This window comes from Andrena cerasifolii, chromosome 2 (genome assembly GCF_050908995.1).
Source record: "Andrena cerasifolii isolate SP2316 chromosome 2, iyAndCera1_principal, whole genome shotgun sequence".
Classification (NCBI taxonomy): domain Eukaryota; kingdom Metazoa; phylum Arthropoda; class Insecta; order Hymenoptera; family Andrenidae; genus Andrena; species Andrena cerasifolii.
In genome coordinates this window covers 26,909,112-26,932,122 of record NC_135119.1, presented here as the reverse complement: position 1 = coordinate 26,932,122, position 23,011 = coordinate 26,909,112, and the positions used below count along the sequence as shown (strand labels likewise).

General features: G+C 41.4%; 4 protein-coding genes across 5 annotated transcripts; 2 read left to right on the top strand and 2 right to left on the bottom strand.

Annotated features, from left to right (window-relative positions):
- The first annotated feature begins 9,091 nt into the window (after window positions 1-9,091).
- On the top strand, window positions 9,092-17,809 carry LOC143378454 (mitochondrial potassium channel). Of its 2 annotated transcripts, none has more exons than XM_076830170.1 (2): window positions 9,092-9,238; window positions 16,843-17,809. In XM_076830170.1, the coding sequence occupies exons 1-2, from the start codon at window positions 9,109-9,111 to the stop codon at window positions 17,571-17,573; spliced, it is 861 nt and encodes a 286-aa protein (XP_076686285.1). In that variant the 5' UTR covers window positions 9,092-9,108; the 3' UTR covers window positions 17,574-17,809. The 2 variants fall into 2 exon arrangements, with proteins under 2 accessions (XP_076686285.1, XP_076686284.1); XM_076830169.1 differs by lacking the exon at window positions 9,092-9,238 and adding an exon at window positions 15,534-16,037 and having other exon boundaries at window positions 16,800-17,809.
- On the bottom strand, window positions 12,325-15,400 carry LOC143378453 (S1 RNA-binding domain-containing protein 1). The gene is made up of 2 exons (XM_076830168.1): window positions 13,245-15,400; window positions 12,325-13,186 (listed from the first exon to the last, which is right to left on the bottom strand). Exons 1-2 carry the CDS (start codon window positions 15,135-15,137, stop codon window positions 12,413-12,415), a joined length of 2,667 nt encoding a protein of 888 aa, XP_076686283.1. The 5' UTR covers window positions 15,138-15,400; the 3' UTR covers window positions 12,325-12,412.
- Sgt1 (suppressor of G2 allele of skp1) lies at window positions 17,780-19,352 on the bottom strand. Its single transcript, XM_076830171.1, has 5 exons — window positions 18,959-19,352; window positions 18,763-18,873; window positions 18,485-18,686; window positions 18,198-18,397; window positions 17,780-18,112 (listed from the first exon to the last, which is right to left on the bottom strand). Exons 1-5 carry the CDS (start codon window positions 18,998-19,000, stop codon window positions 18,005-18,007), a joined length of 663 nt encoding a protein of 220 aa, XP_076686286.1. The 5' UTR covers window positions 19,001-19,352; the 3' UTR covers window positions 17,780-18,004.
- A 1,482-nt stretch (window positions 19,353-20,834) lies between these two features.
- Window positions 20,835-22,936, top strand: LOC143366219 (uncharacterized). The gene is made up of 5 exons (XM_076807089.1): window positions 20,835-20,999; window positions 21,247-21,648; window positions 21,971-22,172; window positions 22,260-22,475; window positions 22,544-22,936. The coding sequence occupies exons 1-5, from the start codon at window positions 20,930-20,932 to the stop codon at window positions 22,791-22,793; spliced, it is 1,140 nt and encodes a 379-aa protein (XP_076663204.1). The 5' UTR covers window positions 20,835-20,929; the 3' UTR covers window positions 22,794-22,936.
- Window positions 22,937-23,011: the final 75 nt, after the last annotated feature.

Sequence of the window (23,011 nt, the reverse complement as noted above, 5' to 3'; positions counted from 1 at the left end):
AGTGTTGTACAACCCCTAAGGAAGCTGTGGCCATGGGACTAGAACTGTAGAATACTCTTCCAAATGTAGAAGATATCTATTTAGGGACTTCGAATAGTAACGCTAATTTTAAGGGTGGTATAACCGTTTGAAACTGTCAAAAATCGGAGTTTTCTTACATATTTTCGTAGATTGATGTTTTAGAAATATTATAAATCAAGTCCGATGTAAAAATTTGGAAGATTCACGAAGTTATAGGCACTTGAGTGGAACAACCCAGGTAACACCAGACAAATCGCAGCGGAATACATTTTTCATTACGGTGGCCCTAAAAACTCGCGCCACGTTCAACCAATTCACTTCCAATTTTGCATGCAGGATCGTAATAAGATTCCACATCGATCTACGATGTCTTTTTTTAATCCGATTCCCCGTTTACTGTTTATAACGAAAAAAACGAGGGGTTTTCTCTTAGGAAAATCTAACTTTATCTTTGATCTCACCATTTCTTTATTTTTCAAAATTTTCAAAATCGGCGCTGTAGATCGTACAGTTATTTACATATTTTATAAAAAAATTACTGTTTTTGATTTCAGACACGACGTACAGCCTTTTTTGAGGGCCACCGTGTAGCCGTCTAAAATCGAGAGAGTTTCGAATATGTATCCATAACTTCCGAAAAAACAATAGTTTTTTTAAGTAATTTATAATACTATGTAAACATAATACAGAAACGGAAAATTTTCCTCAAGCCGTTGACTTGTAAAAAAATCCTCAAAATGTACACATGTTCCGAGCGTTCACACGGGTATATCCCCTTAAGTAATACAAACCCCTATATCTGTCTTTTTCAACCCGTTAAGGAAGCTAAAGTGCCATTAAAACGTTAGTATTACGGTTCATGCAAAAACCGATTTTTAAAAAAACCGGTTTTCAAATTCCACTATTCCCAAAAAACCGGTTTTCGAATTTTCACAAAAAAGAATATTAAAATAAAAAATAAATATTTGTACTTATTTTAAAATTTTTCATTTTTTTAATATTTATGGAATTACAAAAATATAATAAAATAAAATATACTGCATATAAAACCAAATGAAAAATAATTAAAGTGACTAAAATCCGTACAAAATATAAATTATAAATCTTTATTTCATTTAGTATTTTTCTTCCGAAAGTTTGTTGTGATTGATGTCTCATCATAAGGTATCATTTGGCACAAAATTCCGTTCCAAAATTGTCAGACCAAAAACTGGCTAAAAAGGCCTCATTTTTGGGTCACTCTTTAAAAACCGGTTTTCGAATTTTACAAATTTATATAAAAAAAATCGGTTATTAACCCGGCTTTTAAAAACCGACAAACCCTAAGTAATTAGTATACTCTTCCAAATGTAGAAGATATCTGCTTACAAACTCCAAGTAGTAACACAAATTTGAAATATTTCAAATCCACTAAGTAGATATATCAATCTTTCCCAACCCCTAAAGAAACTATCATACAATGCCCAAAAAACCTTACAACTCTGTTCCAAAAGTAAAAGACACCCACTCAGAAGCCTCAACCACCAATAAAAATCCCAATTCCTGATCCCAGCCACGCACTCCTAAATCATCGAGTCTGCCAATCGATAGAAGCACTAATGTCTATAGACCTGCCGCGACATCAAAGTATGGTGCGCCACGATTCGAGAGAGGTGGGCTCGTTCGGAAGACGTATTTGCTGGGGTTGGCGCGGGAAGCCTCTTCCGCGTTGTTCGTGCCCAAGCATCATCGTCGCGCCGCTATGTAGCGGGGGCAGGACGATTGCCACTATGCCAGGGGTTACTTAATTTCGGTCGCGACTCATAGGAGGCTCGGTGATCCAATTATCGCGGTGCACCGCGAACGTGAAGCACGGCCGACACACCGGCGCTGCAGAGCCACCCCCTTGTCGAAGGGGAGAGCGAGCCTGTGGTACCTGGTCTGGTAACGATCCTCAAAAGCAGAACGGATGACGCCTCGCCCCTCAGGCGCCGCGGATTCCATTCGACTGACGGATATCAATTCATTTCCTTCGACGGCCCGCGACCGCCGAGTTAAACCGTCGCATCCTGCGCGGCGTTATTATCGCCGCGCCATTCAATCACTCTCCTTTCTCCGCCGCGTCTCGTTATTCCTTCGACCAACAAGACTTCCACGTAACGACGAAGTTGACGTGGATAGCGATGCTGCGCGCAGTTAGAGGCGAGGAGAACGCGGGGGACATTTCCAGTGAAGCACGTAGGACAGCGATGATCAGTGAAGCACGTAGTACCACGTTCTTATCAATTCCGAAGCGAATCGCGATATTTATCAACGTAGTTGAGAAACAATGCGGGGGGCAAGCACGTAGTGCTATATGAAACAGCGGATAAGTCGTAGATCACCTGAAGCTACAATTTACAACAGTCGCAATTTCATGGCTTCCACCGGGCGCTGGAATATCTTTCCATTTTCGCCGGTAGTGTCTTCCCATCTCCGAGCGAAAAGAAATTTGTGTATTCCAATTTTTTGTCAGCGTATACACTGGCTCGCTGCCGATGCCGAAACGGGAGGGGCCGGTTTCAATATTTATAGACGAGGGGAGAGAGATATTCCTGGATGTAATATAAATATTATATCTTGTTAGGAAGCCGTCGCGCGAACGTCCCTGCTTCGGGAGGACTTAAGCCCTCGAAATGGCGGGGCTGCGGGGCAAGCGAGGGGGTGGTAGGAAAAAGCTTCTTTAGTAGAGGAGTGCTTTGTGGCGAGCGAGGTGGTGGCAGCTCCACCAACTGGTGCAAGCAATTTGTACGCCGAAGTTTCGCGCTATTACTTACAGATCACTCGTGCCTGTATTTATTCCACGGGTATAGGTTTATTCAACTCTATTCCTTCAAATATAAGTTTTCTGTCGTCGTGGCGGCCGCTCTTTCATCCACTCACGGTGTTCTCGAGACTTCCTGAATCATTCGTTTCTTCTTTCTAATGTGCGTAGAGTTTGATGGCACCTGGGGGATAAAGGGGAGCACTTAGGGGAAAAGTCTGATAAATCCACGAAATTTGGTAAAATAAATAAGGACACAAGTAATATACGAATAAATATAATTAGCTTGCACGCATATTGTTTTAAATATCTCTTGGAAGCTCAAGTGATACAGTGGCTCTATCCGAAGTTACTATGTAGAATGTAGAATTTTGAAAAGTGGAGCTTGAGAAATTGTGAACCTGCGAGGTTCTGAAAAGTGTGGAATAGTAGAAGTACCTATTCAATTTCGAAAAGCAAAGGGGTGTGAAAAATAGATGGAGATGTAAACCTGTAAGATTTCAGAAAGTAGGAAGAAATATATATCCATAGGATTCTACAAAGAGGGTAGAAATATGGAGCCACCGGATCCTGAAAACTAGATCCCCATAAAAAAACTTCGAAAAAGTAAAAGAAAATACGCCAAGTACATACATAAAAAAGTCGAGGACGAAAAAAAGTATTATCAAATAAATCACAAAAAATAGAAGATTATAATAAATATAATATTAAAAATTATCTGAAGTCATGCCTTATGCAAATTATCTTTATAAAAAGAAGTGAGATCTCCATAAAAAACTTCAAAAAAGTAAAGAAAAATACGCCAAGTACATACATAAAAAAGTCGAGGGCGAAAAAAAGTATTATCAAATAAATCACAAAAAATAGAAGATAATAATAATTAGCATATAAAAAAAAGATGTGAAATCAAAATGAGCTGCAAGTACATAAAGATGCTTTCCAACTACGCTTAAGATGACACAATTGCATACACACAGCTAAAATACTGTGTAGATTGGAATAGCCGTGCGACGAGTAAATGATAGCGGTAGCGACAATCGACATATACATGGTATCTTTCATGTACTTGGCGTCGAAACGCTACCGCGTCTCTAGATAAAGATACAGCCCCACTGAATTCCAGAAAGCAAGTAAAACCCCAGTGCCATAAAATTCGAGAGATGAAAATTATAGTTACACAATCCCAGAGTTCCCCGAGTTTATAACTGAAGCAGATCGTAACAGGGGAGATATCTCCGAAACATTTCCCCCAGATCCATCAGAACGCCCCTTTCCTACATTCGCGGCCGAATATCCGTTTCCCGAATTAATCAAGGGCGACGGGCACGTTCGCCGCTGGAAATAAAGTCGCCCGTCCCTATTCAGAGGCCCGCGAAACGTAGCAATTGATTTCCTTCCAGCAATCGGATAAATCAGACGGCGGGGTGGGCGGAATCGGGAATACCTGCGGCCGGGGCCAGACGTATATATCCGACGCGACACACAATGCCGCCTCTCCGATGTATTCCCGATCGAAAATAGAAAGCTCCCTTACACGGCCGAGGTGAAACGATCTAGAAAACTAGCAGCTAGACGCGATAAGGAGGAAATCGCTTGCACGTGACCGGGGACTCCTCCGCGGCGTCCCGGGCAATTGTCAGGGAAAATTATTATAATCTTCCGCGGCCACTTCCCCGATACACGTGGCGAAGGTAAATAAGCGCGATACGGGCGGGGCGGGCGAGCATAACGGTCGATAAAATAAGGATTCCGCTTTCTACTTACTCCCAGCTCGATAAGCAAGACGGATGCAACTTTCATCGGCAACTGCCGCGCTACGGACGGGAATTCCACTGCGAGACTGTCCCGGCCGAATCGAGGACCAAATTCTTGAGGAAAGTTATCATCGCGACGTTCCGTGGACAATCTTTGAGGGAAAGCGAGGTCCGGGTTAGGGGAGGCTGTTTACGCGGATTCTTTTTACATTATAGTCGCGAAGGAGATTATTAGCTGCTGATGGTCGGTTGGGACCACCTACTCCCACCACTCTGACTTCCATCGTGGATGGTACAAAACCATGCATATTTAGGGACGGACGGATGCAAATAGAGATCATAAGGGTAAAAAAGATGGTAAGTCTAATTTTGCTGATTTTCTGGTTTTGATGGCATTTGCTGGCTAAAAGGGAGAAGTTGACTCTAGATTACTGAACTGTCGTGAAAATTACGACAGGAAATTGACGATTCCTAGAAATCATAAATAAAATTATGCACGTTGTGTCCATCTAACAATAAGTCAAGGAAAATGACAGATCTTTTGCATGAAATCCAAGAAACCAATATGTCGGGCTCGTAACACGAACATGTGTCCCTGTTGTGCTGAATAAAAAACACTTCATTTTTTTTATTGCTTCGCGATCTCTTAAGCCCACGGAAGTAAAATTTATTTACCTACATGAATAAAAATATATTTTTCCGAGAATATTGGTGTTTTATTTTGTAGTCGCATTTTTTACGAATGTTAGTATGCAACGTCACTCAAAGGGTAGTTTAGTGAAACAACGGAAAAAGATAATAAATCCACAAAGTTTTGTAAAAATCCTAGGCGCGTAACAAATATTACAACAATCAATATTTTTTAAATGTTTAAGAAGCTGACAAAATCGCGAAATTCTTGAAATTAGCGATTTTCAACCTTATTCTGCGATCTTTAAGCGTTTATAGCTCAGAGCAACGTTAACCGATTTTGATGAAATTTTAGGCACGTATACAACTTACTTCAATCTACAAACGGGTTTTTCGAATTTCCATTACAGGCTCACAAAAAAGTTTAAAAAAACACATTTACTATTTCTTTGCTATTCCGACCAATTGCATTTTTTTCAAAACTCCAAAACACGTCACTTAGCAAACTGATCCTTCAATCTTCTAAAAAAAAAACTCGTGTCGTTTGGACCAATTCTAGTTATGCGATTTTAAAAGTTGTAAACTTTCTTTCGTTCGCCTCTGTATTTAATCCCCAAAACAAATAAAAACACTTTTGAGCTTCGAGACAACAGTTACGAGCTTTAAAATTCCTCCCCTATAAGAAATAGAAAATGTGACTCATCGTGATCTTCAAACGCGTCAACTGACCATGGCGAGTAATACAAAACGGAGCTTGAAAAGTTGGACAGCTTTGACATCAGCTTCTTCGCGCGAAGAATAGAAGCAGAACCACCCTCGCGTTCTTTCCACCCTCCAAGAATCGTTTCCTGGTTATCTAGGAAGACCCCGCACATTCCACTGTCCCTGTGCATCCCTCTTATCGCGGACTCGTCGTTTATAAAATATATACGGGAGTATTAGTTGTCGAAACGCGATAACATTTGCCGCGCTGTGCACGCACGCCGGTGTTCCACGCGCGGAATATCGAATATCGATTTACCTCGACGCCAGGAACCTTGGCATTGAATCCTCCGCCAGCGTCCGCGGCTCTTTCGCTTTCGGTATCTTCCCTTTATTTCCACGCTTTTCAGTCGTCCCGCTTTCTTTCTCCCACTCACCCCCATCGCGCGCCATTGTCAGAGTAGACACTCGGAAACTACTTTCCACCCGGGGGCTGCGCCCGTCGTCCCCCTCAATACTATCTGTCTGTATTTCGCCGTCACGCCATTTTGGGCCCTCCCATGCAACGCTGCAGGTCCCTGCTTCCTTTCACTGCAGGTTGTTCGTGTAATAACACTTTGACAACCGCACCTAAAAAAAACTTACGCCCACTGGCGATCTTTTCCAAATTTCCCAACTATTTATTGCAGTGATTCCCAACCGGTGGGTCGCGAAGTGTTTTCTGGGGGATCCCCAGGGTCTATTGGGTTTTTCTTTTAATATTATTAAGCTAGAATTATATTCTGAAATGCCTATTTTTAATGCGTGTTGTTTATCTTATTAAGGGGTCTTTCCACTGTGACGCTCTGATAAAGTACCGCTGTTTGGAACTTTTTATTGTCACAAAAAGAATGTGTTTACTAAATTGAAGTTTTTTCTATTTATCAATGTGTTTTGAGAATACAAAAAAATCATATTTTTTTAATGCATGCTTGCCCCAAAATAAGCAGGCGTAATATGCGCTGTGAAAAAAAAGACGCCTCGAATGCGTGGTCGATTTTGAAGGAACCATGTATCTGGGGCGGTGGTATCAGGGAGGTTTGTAATCAGCATGATTATCTCTATTGCCCGAACTAGAATCAAACATTTTCGTTGCTTTTCTCTGATCTTTTGCGTCGTAGAATCGCGAATCAAAAAAGGTTGGGATACGCTGATTTATTGGTTTCTAGGAGTCATCAAAGCAGCATGTTAAAATGGAATAATTTCGCCCGAGGTAAATACGAAATAAAGTTGAATTCTTGGGCTCGCGGAGAGTACCAGATCGAAATCGTGAAATCACGGAAACGTGACAGCGGCCATCAAAGTTAAATATTCCGACGATTCGTCCTCCACAATGTATTATGTGGTTAAGCCGAAGCAGCTTTCTCTTGGAAGATTGATAGGTGTTTGTTCAGTGTGGAAGTGGAAGATTTTTTAAACTCGATAATAATAATTCTAAAGAAGTTGTGAGTAAAACTAATATGGGTGAGATTAGAGCCAGGGGCTCATAGAATCCGATACAGTTGTCCCAGGCTCCAGGCCCCAGTGTGAAGTAAAGTCGTCCACACCCTGACCTATGGCAAATCGAAAGGCAGCCGCGCCACCCTACCCAAGTCCACGCTCGTCCTCCATTCCACCGCCCCCAGTTCACGCCACTGTGGGCGATTAAGAGTAGAATCCTCTACTTTCGGTAGCGAAAGGCGCGTGTTAACCCAGTAACCAAATCCACCGCGAAGCTCGGCGGAACCATACATTTCACGCGGGAAACCACCTAAATCAAAAGCAAAGGATCCAGCCATTCTCGGTCGCTAACAATGAAAAAGCAGATAACCGCGTTCCCTCTGAAGAATAAACGACCACAGTACACGGTTGGATATAATAACGTTGAACAAAGCAAAGAAACCACATGAAAGGGCATAAAAATGCAAGAAACAGTCTCCCTTAACCCTACCACAGCCCTCGCATGTTCCTGTTTCTGTGTCCCTGCTTTAGCTCACGGGTCACTTTCGACCCAGCCGCGTTCCGTTCCCCTCGGAAGCCTTCTGAACTCCGCGAGACTAAGAAAGTGTCATTAACATGCGCGTTCCTTGTTCCCCGGCAGCTAGATTGAATGCAGCCCCCCAACTTATCCGCGAGACAACGCCGAGCTCCCGATAGGCGAGGGAAGGCTGCAGATTGCTTGCTAAAACTTTCAGCGTGGCCCGCGGAACGGAAGCCTCTGTTTTCGGGAAATGATCCCAGCTACGCGGGATACAATAACGAAATAAAGCCGCGGAGCGTGGTGCGCCGAGAGCGGCAGCCTCTGTGTACACGCCGCGCACACTCCTCTGAGCCGGTACGTGCACGCGCCACGCCGGGGTGTGCGTCCGCGGAACGTTTTCAGCTCCGTGACCATTGTTCGATGCACAAGGGAGGCCTCGCGAACCCGAGCGTGTTTCCTTCCGCGACTCATTAAATCGACGAGTTAAAGGGCGACCATCCGCCGCCGCGAGACTGCAGCGCCCTCAGAGCACAGGGATTCGGAGCGATTTTTATTGTGCGCAGCGTACGATCGAAAAGAACAGACGCTTCCAAGCTGCACTTTCCCTCGCACCTGTTCCTCGGGGTGCCAGCGAGTTTAAAAAAAAAATAGAAGAGGCGTATACTTGCTAAACGCAGCCGCGAGGAGTCGCGGGCGCGTTATCGCGGGAAACGCTCGAGGATCGGCACGCGCGAGAGAGTGTGCAGCGTGGTACACGCGCTGGCGCGACGCCAAGGATTGCCAGCGGCCGTGGACAGGAAGATTGAATTTGTTAAACATTTAAAGGCCGGGCCGAGGTTGCTGTCGCGCTAATGCCGCGTCCCCGGATCGAGCCCAGGAGATTCCCAGGTTTTTATCCGGGAAACCCGTTTCCAGGCCTCGCCTTGGCTCTGTTAGCGGCGGCGTCTCGGGGCCCTTTTGTCCCCGGCCGCGTAACGCCGCGCCGCGGTGATTCATCAAACGTTATCTAATGGATCATCTCTGGCTCGCCGTATCGGGGATCCAAGGCCGGCGCTGCTTTTACGCGCTTTCAGTGCAAGTGCTTCGCGGCTGGCCGGGACGCCAGCGGGCCGCGGAGGTGAGGCTCCAGGATATTACAGCCGGCGCTGCGGGCGGAGGCATTGTCTGGCGAGGCGCGGGAGAGTCCGACGGGAGATCCCAGACGGGGAGGAAGGCGGAATATGCGGGAGGAACTCTACAGACGCGTCGCCTGTAAAAAGACCCAGCGAGGGTTAGTCTGTGTCCTTGGGTGTAGATGGGATAGAAATGGAGATTGTAGCTGGTGCGTGGATCGGGATGATGATGGTTGTGGTAAGTAATGGTGGAGCGTTGGGTCGTCTTGCGAATAGTGGACTGTTGAAGTAAGGAAGAGGGAGAGAATTTTAGTTGGAGGTACTTTTGGATGGGGGTGTAGAGGTAGGTAGGTACTCTTGGGAGGTTTTAGGAGCTTTGGATGGGAGGAGAAAGGTAAAGGGTTGCAGGATTGGGGAAGTGGAGAATAAGATGAAGTTGAGGCAAGAGTTTATCATTTTAGTATCTTGCAATTAGATTCTATTCGATACTTTGTTACTGCTTCGTGGGAGGGGATAGGTAAGGAGCTGGAGGGTTGGGAAGTGGGGGGAGAGGGTGAAGTTGAGGCAAGAGTTTATCATTTTAATGTTTTGCAATTAGGTTCGGTTCCACCTCATCTCCACTTCGCTACTACTGATCCTCAGTTTCATCCCTGTTTCACTTCTAATTTACCACTTCACCGAGGGGTGATGTGGTGGAGTAAAAGTGAAGTGGTGAAGTGGAGGTGATATGCTGATAAAGTAGTAGCGGTAAAGTGACCAAGTGACGGAGCAGTGAAGGTAAAGTGGTGAGGTAGTAGTAGATGTAAAGTGAAGGTAAAGTAATAAAATCAAGGTAAAATACTTATGTTAATATAATAAAGTGTTGAGAATAAGCGCAACAGAGCGATCCAGAAGAGAAAAGACATTAAGAATTCTCACAATACATTTACAAAATCCGGACCGTCTAAAAACTGAGTAATAGGGCGGAGCGGAAAATTTAGATTTGAATTTTCAGTTGGCCTGGGTGCAGAATAGTTGTCTTTTGATTAAACAAACACAACTGTAAAAAAATTTTGGAAAAATATTCATGTCTGCAGGTTTCCTTTTCTTCTAAAAGTGATTATATGATTATATGATTTTTTTTTATTATTTGGAACTAATCTAGAGGGTGCCACGAAAAAATTCAAAACTCGAAAATATGAGCCACTCTAGTACACATATATAAAAACATTCATCTTAACCTTCACAAAAGAGAAGGATTCGAGAAATCTGAATGGTCAAATATATTCCACACGTTTAAAATATGAAGTTAGAATCGCAAAGAAAAACGATAAAGCTTATGTTGAAAACCTCCTATTCCTCACGATTACCTCCGAAATTTCGAACTGTTACCATATCAACGCGTATGTATGTTACATATGCATATGCTTCAGATTGGATGTATTAATACAGTTAAAGAACTGTCATAACAAAAACTCACGGTGCTCCAGCTAATACAGAAGCATTTTCTAATTTCAAATGAATCGATCGTCATTTTTCGCTGCAGCATCCGATGCGGAGTAACATCTGACCCTACCGTGCAACCTCGAGTTTCTACCCCCGGGGAGAAACACTGCAGAACGTGATCAGAATTCGTCTTTGGAACTTTCCAGCTTACCGAATAGATTGTGCACCTCCTTGGACGGCTGTCCTATTTACTGCGCCCCGACCGTATCCGAAATTTACAGCCTTGCCTCTCCCCGCACTCTGATAAATATTTCCACGAGATTCGCCACATTACGACCACAACGCATTTCCCATTCCAACTGTCACAATTCGTACCATACACATCGATATCGCGAATTCTCGTTCAAACACGTCTGATCGATACAGTCAATTCCATTTCTACATCAGTTACAAACCCCCGACAAAGAAATAACTCGCACTCATATCGCATGAAAACCAAGAAACAAACTTTTAAAAACACTTAAACCAGATATCAAACACCTCGACGATTAAAATCTACCATGAAGTCAGTCTTGAGAATTCGAAACCTACGATAGAATGGTATAATCGATATTTCGTATCCTAGCATCGATAAGATCGATTCCACCCCGTTCCACGGTTCAAGGAATACAATCCCAGCGCGGTAGATTTGAAACACTTTATAGTAATCACGCTCGAAATGAATTTCTAAAGATCGTAGAATCGATTTTATTTCTACGCCGATAAAAATGTCGAATATCCTGACCGATGGTACCTACCGTCACTGTTGATTCATTGGCTGATGCGCAGGTATAATAAACTGTTAATAACAGGCGTCGCTCGGACGCGACGCTTCCATTTGCAGCATCTATTCCGCTCAGCGAACCGTCTCCTAAATGGCACGGTTCACAGCCTGAATACATAAGCGGGAATATTAAGTGGAAATTGAGGCTCGCGATACGTTATGTGTACACTCGTAATCGGACTGGTAATCACACGAGTGTAATTGGCGGCGACATCTATTCAGAAAACTGGTGAGCTCCGTTGCGCGTCGCAAGTTTTAATGACTGCAACGAGTCAGCCTCGCAGTAACGTTTTCATCCGAGGTTAAAGCACCTCGGGGGAGATCGGTCGCCGCCGTTTCCAAGATGGAACTACGAAGGAATATAACAAGCGATAATTATCGCGCGCCACGAGAACGGGCTTCCAGATGATTTGATCGGAACTGAACGAACACGCGTGTAAACGCTCGCACGTCGTTCGGCGAAATGGTGAAATGATTAATTCCAGGTCAGTGCGCGCCGGCGACTAGGGACAATTTATCGTCAGTCGTTAACTCGAGCCGCGCGTGAAATATGCAAATGCCACGGTCCAACCTGTAATACGCTCTGCACTTATGTTTATTCATACCACTCACGAAGGATCTCTGTTATACAGGGGTAAAGTAATGACTATAGCTTTCACGTGTTCTTGTAGAACAATCTGCTTGTATTCGACTTCTTTGCGCGCCTTAAGTGGGAGCGTGGTAGGGGAAACGCGCCGCCCCCACTCCACGCGTGAAAGGACCTAACCTGCACCTAAATATTTTGTTAAAAGACAATTTTCATGCATCGAACTGCGTATATTTGTTCATGAAAACTGTAACTTGAATATCATGAATTGTATTTAGGGAATTCAATCCCGGGATCCCGGCTGTTTTTGGATTCTAAAACTCCCGGAATTTGATATATCAAGTTACAACTTATCTCGAGAATTTTTAAAAATGTAAATTACTTTATAAACAACTAAAAAATATAAAAATGGAATCCAAAAAACAGCCGGGATCCCGGGATCCTGGGATTGAATTCCCCAATTGTATTCCATGTTTGGTAGTTAGGCGTGTGTAGGAAAATATCATTTATTTCAAAGGGGTCTATAATAAAATTAAATATAACGTCACAGATTATCAGTAGACGTAGATAGGAACGTATTATAAAACATTAGTTAATTCTAAGCTAATCCTTTTACGATCAATTTCCACGGAAATTACTTTCACTTCCACGCGCTGACCTATCGAAACCGTGTAATTCCTCATCCACTTGGTGGGCACAAGTCCATCTCTACCCACTCCCACGTCCACGAACACGCCGAAATGGGTGACGTTCCGTATTGCACCAGTTAATACCGTACCGGGACTGATATCGTTGATACTCAGCATACTGTTTCGAAACAGAGGATGGTTGGCCTTTAATCTAATATCCTCGTCCTTTTTCATCGACAAGCCCTTCATCGTCACTTCCATGGTCGTCTCATCTGTATCGAACTTCCTGGCCAGAGCTTCGCATCCTTCTTTGGCGAACGATTGTATCCTGTCGATAAACATCGCGGTACCAAGGTCCTCCAAGCTACAATTGCAATAGCTTAAAAATCGCTCTGCTATTTTGTACGACTCGGGATGGATCCAGGTTTGATCCAATAAATTTCGGGCGCGCTTGGAATTTTTAGCATTTTCGATCTTAACCGGACCGTCACTCGTTGAGGTCTCTGGCAATATTCTGATAAATCCGGCACACTGCTCGAATGTTTTATTGCCGATGCCTTTCACCTCCAACAGCTGCTGTCTGTTCTTGAACGGACCGTACACTGTTCTCCATTCTATGATACTGTTCGCTCTGGATACGTTTAAACCGGCGACTCTTTTCAGAAGGCACTGGGATGCAGTATTAACATCCACTCCCACGAAACTTACAGCTTCGGAGACGACCTGAAAACAGTTTTAGCATTAATGAACGGAATTTTGAGTTCATAAGCTGCGTACTCACTTCGTTCAACGCAGCTGATAATTGCTTTTCCGGAAGATCGTGCTGATACATCCCTACACCCAAATGTTTCGGCTCCACTTTCACTAACTCGGCAAGCGGGTCCTGCAGGCGTCTCGCTATAGAAATAGCAGAAATTGCATTGGCATCGAGGTCTGGGAACTCGGATTTCGCTTCTGTGCTACAACTGTAGATCGACGCTCCTGCTTCGTCGACTATCGTGTACGAGATATCCATTGAACCGAACGCCTTGGATTTGATCAACCTGCTTAAAAAGGTTTCGGTCTCTCTGCACGCCGTAGCGTTACCCAATGCTAAAATTGTACATTTATGTTTCTTCACTAAACCTTTCAGAATATTAGCAGACTCGTCGTAAGACTTCTCCACTTTTCTGTGAGGATATATTACGTCCGTTTCGAGCACCTTTCCATGTTCAGAAATCACTCCGAGTTTGCAACCATGAGTGAACCCAGGATCTATGCCAAGTATGATTTTCCCCCTCACAGGTGGAGTGAGAAGCAGTTGTTTCACGTTAGTTACAAAGACTTCTATGGACGCCGTCTCTGCTTTCTGTTTCATTTCGTTTCGAACACGACGCACTATCAGTGGCTTAATGAACTTGGAGTAAGCATAATCGATGCTATCGTTCATTATCATGGTATGAAATTTAGACGCTGCCATAGGTTCTTCGTACTGTTTAGCGCAATACGATTTATACGCTCTTTCAAGGAAGTCAGGCAAGGTAATCTTCACGTTAAGAATTTTTTGTGCCTCTCCTCTGTTGATAGCTAATATTTGATGAGGTCTAATGCTCCTGGTGTTAGCATTAAAATCGTAATAGGTCTCGTACTTTCTGTTCACGTCTTTCTCTTTACCGCTCGAAGATTTATTGGCCTTGCATTCTGTGGTTTGTATTTTTATGATAGATTCGCTTTGGAGCTCCTTTACCTTGTCGAACATGGCTTTATCTTTATTTATTATGTCCGCTATTATATGTATAATACCATCTTTAATCTGCTGTTCAGTTTTCAAGCCATCCTTCTGAGGATTGATAAGAGACGATAAGTCTGGTAACGACTGGCCTTTTACTATAGCGTCGCTTACAGGCGCTAAACCCAATTCCTTCGCTCTTTCCGCCAGGGTTCTCTTAGACGCGGGCTTGAAGAAAGAGTATATATGTTCTAAGTCGTCCATACACTTGGTAGACGTAATAGCGGCATGTACATGAGGAGTCCATTGTCCTAATTTATCAATGGTTTTCAATATAGTAGCAGCTCGTTGTTTGATCGTTTTAGCACGATCAAAACATTCCTTCAACGCTCGAAGCATATCCGGCTCCATACCACCGGTCATATTCTTCCTATATCTCGCGATAAAAGGAATTGTATTGTCATCGTTGAAAAGCCTTACAACATTCTCTGCTATGTGCTTCTCAACATTATTTGTCTCTGCCACATAATCTACATCAGTCCAATCTCTGCACTGTACAGAATCAAAATTGAAATGTAATTGATGGACACTTCTTGATGCATCCTTATCATTCTCTTTGCTTACATTCTGTGCTTTCTCCTTCTTATTCTTTAAATTTGTAGCCTTTAATTCCTTCTCGGAATCCTCCGATTTCTTAACACCCGTGCTAACAGTGCCTGTTACAAGAGGTATCGTTTCAGGCTCCGCTACCTTCCGCTTCTTCTTCTCAGGTAACAAAGTATTAACTCTTCTCTTTCTGCTATTTACATTCCTATCATTTGTAGCTCGCTCTTTACGTTTCTTGTTTGCTTTAGCTAATTCTGACTCAGGAACGTAATTGTCCTCGCTCAAGTCAATTGTGGATTCATCCTCCGAATCGCTTATTATTATTTTCACCTGAGTCGTTTTACGTAATACCCTTTTCATTATACAATCTTCGTCAAAGATTGTTACTTTATATTTAAGTTTATTGTAGAGAAATCAGTACCAAGTTAACTGATTATTAACAACTGTATTATTTGCAATATAGTTTACTGAAATATTAATCACATGGCTAAAACTGCTAGCTCAGGCTCAAAGTCTGACATTTAAGTTCATAATACTAAACGAACATTATATTTTCCTTGTAATTTACTAATTACAAAGAGAAAGAAGGAAACTACTATTCAACCGTTAGAAACCATTAGATTGTTTTGAACTACAGCTGGTACATACATAGAACTACCACATGACGTTCCCACCCAAACCTGACCGAACAGTGTTACCAACTCTACGGATTTTTCCGTAGATCGCTGAAAACGTGCCTTTAACCAGTTTTGGACTGAATGGAGTATGGACTCAACTCTCGTAATAGGATTTATATTTTGAGCGAAGGATTGACACTAAAATCTCCATAATTATGTTAACAAAGCATTTGTGAGATGTAAACTTAACGTTTACTATATTTCCTTCTTGTTTCGTATACGAATCAGATGTATATGTCAGAAATTGTCTTATCACACTGTTGTCACCAATATCTCTTTAGGGATATTCTACAATTTGTGATAGAAGATCAATATGTATTAATTAACTAGCCTGAATAAGATAGAATACTTAATATTTAAATGAAATCGCCGCTTTTGCTATCATTTATTTTTATACGAACCAAATGTACATACAATGGCAGAGAAATTTCGATCATTGATGAAAGTAATAGTCGGTGAGATAACTAAACACCGATTGTTTAATAATGCAACTGCAACAATTAATAATGCCACTGGAAGAGCGCAGGAGAAGTTAAATAATATGCAGAATATTGTTGCTTCAAAGTATGATGTTATCGCTAAGGTAATGATTTATATTTAAACACTTACAGTGAGTGTAAAAAGTTTTCGTACAGCGATCAGTTTAAAGTAAAACTTTGTATATCCATGTCAGTAATCAATTTTAACGGGGAAAAAAATGATTAATGCATATTCTTCTATGTTTGTAGAATAGATTTTGTATAAACAAAATTTTAGTCCCCTTAACATTTACAAAGATATTAACATAAACAGATAAACGTGCAGAAATGGATGCGCAAAAAGTATTATAATCATAATATTACATTTAAAGAAAGTTTGAAAACCGCGCTGCTAGAAGAGTAGAGTATAATACAGCCTGCTATAACATCCAACTTAGTAAATTCCATACCAATAAGCTTCAAAGATATTATAAAATCAAAAGGCAATCTCACAAACTATTAAAACATTAAATATTTAGTTTATTTCCATAGTTTATTAATTCTTTATTTAACTGTACAAATACTTTTTGCGCGTCCATTTCTGCACGTTTATCTGTTTATGTTAATATCTTTGTAAATGTTAAGGGGAATAAAATTTGTTTATACAAAATCTATTCTACAAACATCGAAGAATATGCATTAATCATTTTTTTCCGTTAAAATTGATTACTGACATGGATATACAAAGTTTTACTTTAAATTGGTCGCAGTACGAATACTTTTTACACTCACTGTATGTACTGTGGTTAAAAAGAAACCTAGTACATTGCTGTTCTTTTAGACCCCTGTGCGTATTTTTAATTTTCGTATGTATTTATCTATTTCAGCAAGTCAATCATGAAATAACAGTAATTCAGAATTTAAACTCAGGGCAGTTAGAGCCAAGTCCGCTGCCAAGGAGAGTCGTGAAATGGATGCAATGGTATCAACAATTAACAGGCTTGGACACAGTGGAGATGGCCAAGCAGCAAGTAATGTCGGCCCAGGACAAGCTATTTAACTGTCAAGACGGCAGGCGGCAACTTAATCGTCAAGCGACGATAATAAATGATAAACTGAAGGAAGTGTACTCGGAGCTTATTCAAACTAAACGAGACGATCCGAAATATGTGCAATTGACGATAGTGGAGAATAAAGGTCTCCAAGAGCAAGCAAGGATCATGTCGCAGCTTAATTTATTAGACAAAGAGGAAAAGGATCATTTTACCCAACTGGCAACTGCGATCAAGGAGTATCACGATAGCCAAACAATGAATGCGCAGAAGTACAAATACTTATCTATCCTCGCGTCCGCTGGGCTGGCGATTATATCATTAATCGGTTCGATGATTTATAACAATAAAAGGATAGTAAGCGTTCGAAACGTAATAACCGAGGCACAAGAAAGAAATGAAACTGCGTTTCGAGATAAGTTTAATTCTTTAGAAAGTAATATGAATACAAGGATGTCCACGATTCTTAAGAAGTTAGATAATAACAAGAAACCGGCTGTAACGTCCTTCGTAAACGAGGATTTAGACACTTCGGTCCTAACACAACATTTACACATTATATTGGGGGTGTCTGTTATTCTACTCTTCTGGAAAGCATTTATTGGTTGAAGGTCTAAAGGTCGTCATTGACACATGATTGTGGACGATTAGTGGATTAAAAGCTGCTAATCGTTAGTTTGGCTGATTTATAGTTCTACAACTAACAGTCGTTTATTCGCTGATTGTTTGTAAGCAGGTAGAAAATTTGTACAAGGCTGCATTTGGTGCATGTGGCTTTTTGTATTTTACGCAAGGTGAATAAAGGTTACAGTCCATCACAAAAATACATACATATATTTAATAAACTGGACAAATACAACATGATACTCTGATAATAAACTTAACTAATTAACTGTGCGATATACGGCAGAATATCCACAGTCTAGTATTATGAGTTGAGTTATTGGATTTTAAATATTTATGACGTAGTTTTATTAAAAATAAAATGAAATTATTTTGATAAATAGTAAGCAATTTGAATATTAAATAAGTCGGTAGTTTTACGTGTTCCAAGATTTCCATTCCATACCGTCCGGTGGTTTCTTCTCAACTTTCCCCTTGCCCACTTCCGACCAATTGGTACTTAGAACTGTACCGCCAGATTCTTGCTATTTTGTCAAGTAAACATAATATCAGTGTTTCGCAACGAATCTTCGCATTTCTACAGAATCTGCTCGGAATAGAAATACTTACGAAAGATTTATTCATCGCACGTCTAACTTCATCCGATCCACTACCGTATATCTTTTGAAACAGAGCGTTCAAAGCAGCTTCTCCTTCAGGCTTCTCATCAGCCTCTTGCTTCTCGATCTCTTTCTCTACCTTATCCCAATCTCGTGACTTTTTACAAGAAGTAGGATACTTCGGTGCCTGAGTACCGGCTTGCAGAATTTCTAGAATAATTATAGTTACTCCCTCCGTCTTACGTCACAAATAAACCATTACACAAACAAGGTTTCGGTGCGTACAATCCAGCTCACCTTGAGGTATGGGCTGCGCCTTATTTTGTACAACTGGGTTTCCTTCCAAAGCATTCCATCTGATCCCGTCTTGCTTCTTCAGCTTGACCTCTATTTTAGCTGAAGTTATTTTATGCGAACACTGATCAGGCACCGTGGGATGGGCCAGATCCAGCTCCAAACTATAATCACTTCCCGATGGTAGGAAGGCGGATACGCTTAACTGAAACCAAACAGAAGACGTCAAGCTATGCTCGTATGGAACAGCTTTCTGTCATCGTCGAGGTATGCAGTTTTACCGTGTTTTTATTATAGACAATCTTAACGTTCTCTGCGCTTTTAGCAAGGATCGTGACTATGACATGAGTCTCTGTTTGATACCAGTCGTGCCTTATTTTTGGAACAGGCATCTGCAAACATCCAAAGTTTTTGACTGTCATTGGAGCTATTGCTACATCCCACACCATTTTCGCAATAATTAACCGCAATACTTGCCTCATTATTATCCACCGCCGTGGCGGTCTTCTCGCTGACCATTGTGACGCTGGCCTTACAGTTATCGCTCAAATCATTCGAAAATCTGATATCAAATTCCTATATGTCGAGCGCACTTCTCGAAAGTTCGCACGAATCTAGCTGAATCTCGCAGGCATCAGGAGCGTAATAAGTGATGCTGCTGGAGAGGCACGAAGGCGAACTTGGGTAACTTCTAATCCTACGATCTCCAAAGGGACGAAAATTCTTACGAGCACCTAAACCAAGAGCAAGTAAAATAGAAGGAAGCGATAAATAAAATTTCTCTATAATTCCTCAAACAAAGACAGTCAGTATTATTGGACTCTTGGAATTCATCTTTATCTTGTATTTTCAGCCTTTACCCTGATAACACTCTTATCGTTGTAAGACAAATTCTGGGGTGCTGTATCAATTACGAGACGCGAAACAAAGCGAAATGAAAATCAGAATGAATCTACGATAAAAAAGAAATGAATGCTGTATTCTGAAAGAATACGGTCGGCCGTTTAGAAATTCAACCAAAGTGACTCCACTTCCGGCAAGGCTAATGGAAACGAGCCAACTTTTGGGAGCGCTTAAGTGTAGGGTTGCCAGATTGGGCGGAATCTCGCCATTTGGGCTACTTTTCAAAACCAACATATATTGAAATTAGCGGTTGGCACAGGAATTGGACTAGGTTAAATTAGATTTATTTCTTTCTGTGGTACATTTTACAGCCGTGTATAAATTTGCGTACAACTACAAGTATCCAAAGATGGCGTTTCAAGACCAGTACTCTTACAATTATAGCGAATTCGGTAACTCGCACTGACTCTGCACTGGTGCCAGAAAATGACTTGAATTGGTTGATTCTAATAGAGCTATCTTCGTTTCTATCAGAAACAACCAATCCAAGTCATTTTCTGGCACCAGTGCAGAGTGAGTGCGAGGTACCGAATTCGCTATTAGTGATCCTCCAGGGAGTGATCGGCATAACCGCAGCCATTTGGGGTAAAACCGGAAATAAACATTAGCTAAACGTTTATCTATTTCTTTCTATCAGTATTTCTGTCTCTTTCCTTTTTACAGTTTCTTTCTCTGTCTACTTCCGCTTTTGCCCCAAATCGCGGCAACCAATCAGCGACGATACGCGTTGTTCCGATCACTGCCTAGAGGATCACTAAATAGGGTAAATGTCCCAATTACCGTGCTTTGACGCCGACTTGCTCGCGAAGGAATTTACTTTAATTTTCTCTTACTTTAATTTTGCTTGGTGAAAATTTACATTGGTGTTTTGAACTTTTCTCTTTATTAAGGCATTTTTGTCGGGTTGAAAATGTAAATTTTTCATATTTTTTTAATTGAAATAAAAATACATGTTTTTGTCCCAATTACTGTGCCCCGAAAAATGCGTTGTCCCTATTCCCATGCCCCCAATTACCGTGCCCTTTTATGAATAGCGTTCCCGCGGTTAGGTTATGTCTTTGAACTTTAAATTGTACACACATTACAATGGGCGAATTCTACTTACGCCCAAATCGCCCGCGCCCAAGATCGTAGGTGGAATTCGCCCAGTATCGACCAAGGTTGCTTTGTCCGAAATTTCGATATTTGGGCTGCCAAATGGCATTAAAAAATGTTATAAAATAGATTATCATTGTTTTGTTAAAATGTTAATTTTAATATTCACACGAGTTTTATTTAAATTTGTTTTTGTTCAAATAAAGTTTATTTGTTGTATCTAAAGTAAATAAAGAAAACAGTTCCAAAAAATATTAAGAAAATAATTAAACATCCTTTTCATTCAAGATCTTTGAATTTTGGCGGTTTTGGGCTACTTTTCCTAAGCGATCTGGCGGCTCAACATTAACCATCTGGCAACCCTGCTTAAATGTTTCCCAGGAGTGTTTCAAAATTTGTGGAGGAGAAACTTAAATCTGCTGAAGGGAAAAATTCGAGCTTTCGTGGAAGATGAAACGACCGATTGAAGCTGTTATTGACGACGTGGTTACAGAACCATCCAAAGTTCAACCGATTATTGGTATTTAACACGTATATTCAGTGAAAACCTATTTAACGCTCGGCACGTATCGGTTTCTTCTTTTTTTTTTAGTAAAAAGTTGAAAATGATAGATAGTTATATTATTGAACGATTTTAATGGATTGCCATTTGTTTCTGCAAATTCCATTGTAAAGTATGAACGAAAGAAGTTCGTTAACTTGTGAATGTCACGACACATGTTACTCGTGTTCTTGCTCGGAGATATTTATGAATGATCGTTTCACAGTCAACTTCCAAAACGGCGAGCTCAAGGATGAGGAGGCCAAGAAGATGTCGTGCGGCGTGTTCTACGATCAGAAGGAAAGGAAAACGTTACTGGCTCTGTCAAATGGGCACATTGTTTACAGAGGTTATAAGCCGGACACGAGCCAAGACTTGATGCGCACAATGCTCGTGTTCCATAACAAGAGGACGGGAAGGGTGAGGCTGGTCCAAGCTGAACGTTGGCAAGTCGCTCCGGTTCTGGACAAACCAGTGGTGGAGAATAACAAGTATCCAGATGCGAATAAGATCGCCACGTTAAATAAAGAGTTCGGTTCGAAGCAAGTGAGACGCAGGACGGAGCAGTACGAGAGGCTGAGAGTGGACGTGAATTCCGTTAAGGAGCAGCTTGAAGAAACTGTGGCGAGTAAGATTCCGTTCATCCGAATGTTTACGAAGCAGAATTTATTCTGCACAGAGTTGGGCAAACTGTAATCTAATTATAAATTGCAAATTAAGATTAAACTGTAATTGTGTATTTGATTACACATTATTTTCTGCAATCGTTCATTTAGATAGTTGGCAAAACCAAATGGTCGACTACCTAAATTAACAATTACAGAAAATAAGGTGTAATCAATTGCACAATTACAGTTTAATCGTAATTTGTAATTAGATTACATTTTGCCCAACTCTGATTCTGCACCTGTTTTCTGCGGAGGAATTAAATTTTGCTCTGGCCATTGCAGATGTCGACATCGACAGAATGGATCTCTCCATGCAGTTACCAGACAACGAGTTCATTACGAATACCAGTTTGCCAGAATGTAATAGAGACGCGACTAATGTGGCAGATGTATATAACGTCTACGATATTATTCCAGAAAGCAAATTGGAAACCATGTACGAGAAGGCGACAGAGATGTTGAACGACGATTCCAGCGTAGATGGGTTTGTTCCTTTTTAAAGATTATTACCGATTGAAGTAGCTGTTAGCTACTCCGGTGTATGTTAACTGAACTTTTTTTATGTATTTAGGAAAACAAAATTCTTCAGCCGGACATTGAAGCTCGTAAAGTCTGATCCAGACAGTGTGAAAAAGATGGCCTTACTGCTCTACATACAAGCAGTGGTGACGTGGTTGAATATGCCGATAAAAGATGCTAAGAAACGTGGCATAGAAGTTTGTCCATTCTCTCACGAAGTGAACTCGTATATAATGGACACGTACAGCGTTCAAAGCAGTCACGGAAGGTATGCAGAAGTAGACGTAAGAAACACGAGAGACGAGCCGCGTGTAACCGCTTCTAAATGATTCTCAGGTTGAGGCCAACGAGCATGAAAGACAAAGGCGTGATACACTGTATGATCTTGGCTCTGATAATCAACAATTATGCATTAGATATAGAATTGTTCGTAACGTTATTTAGCCATCGCACGGGCCTGAAAAAGTTGACAGGCCTGGCCAGGATTATCGGCGCAATGCCCAACAAAGAGGACAAGAAGATTGTTACTCTGAAAGTTCCATTGCCTGGACCGTTGTCTGTTACAAAAAGAGGGAAAAAGAAATAGTTACAGGAGTCAGTTTTTATACGATATTGTTGTACAAATAAAATGTATATTTAAATGATCCGATGCTTTTTAGCGTCGGGGAAGAATGAATTTAGAAATGAAAGGTGGATATGTTTTTAACTGAATAAATATTGTTTCTTTAATTCATTGCAGTGTATATTAAGAGGCGATTGGTAACGCTGCTTCCAGTATTAAATTCATATTCTTCTTCATAGTGG

Coding starts and splice junctions, on each gene's coding strand:
- LOC143378453 (XM_076830168.1), bottom strand. CDS start 15,137: ATGAAAAGGGTATTACGTAAAACGACTCAGGTGAAAATAATAATAAGC. Junction 13,187..13,244: donor TATCAGCTGCGTTGAACGAA/GTGAGTACGCAG, acceptor AACTGTTTTCAG/GTCGTCTCCGAAGCTGTAAG.
- LOC143378454 (XM_076830169.1), top strand. CDS start 15,870: ATGGCAGAGAAATTTCGATCATTGATGAAAGTAATAGTCGGTGAGATA. Junction 16,038..16,799: donor AGTATGATGTTATCGCTAAG/GTAATGATTTAT, acceptor TATCTATTTCAG/CAAGTCAATCATGAAATAAC.
- Sgt1 (XM_076830171.1), bottom strand. CDS start 19,000: ATGGTCAGCGAGAAGACCGCCACGGCGGTGGATAATAATGAG. Junction 18,687..18,762: donor TTGTCTATAATAAAAACACG/GTAAAACTGCAT, acceptor GTTTGGTTTCAG/TTAAGCGTATCCGCCTTCCT. Junction 18,113..18,197: donor GTGCGATGAATAAATCTTTC/GTAAGTATTTCT, acceptor TTGACAAAATAG/CAAGAATCTGGCGGTACAGT.
- LOC143366219 (XM_076807089.1), top strand. CDS start 20,930: ATGAAACGACCGATTGAAGCTGTTATTGACGACGTGGTTACAGAACCA. Junction 21,649..21,970: donor GCTTGAAGAAACTGTGGCGA/GTAAGATTCCGT, acceptor TGGCCATTGCAG/ATGTCGACATCGACAGAATG. Junction 22,173..22,259: donor GACGATTCCAGCGTAGATGG/GTTTGTTCCTTT, acceptor TTATGTATTTAG/GAAAACAAAATTCTTCAGCC.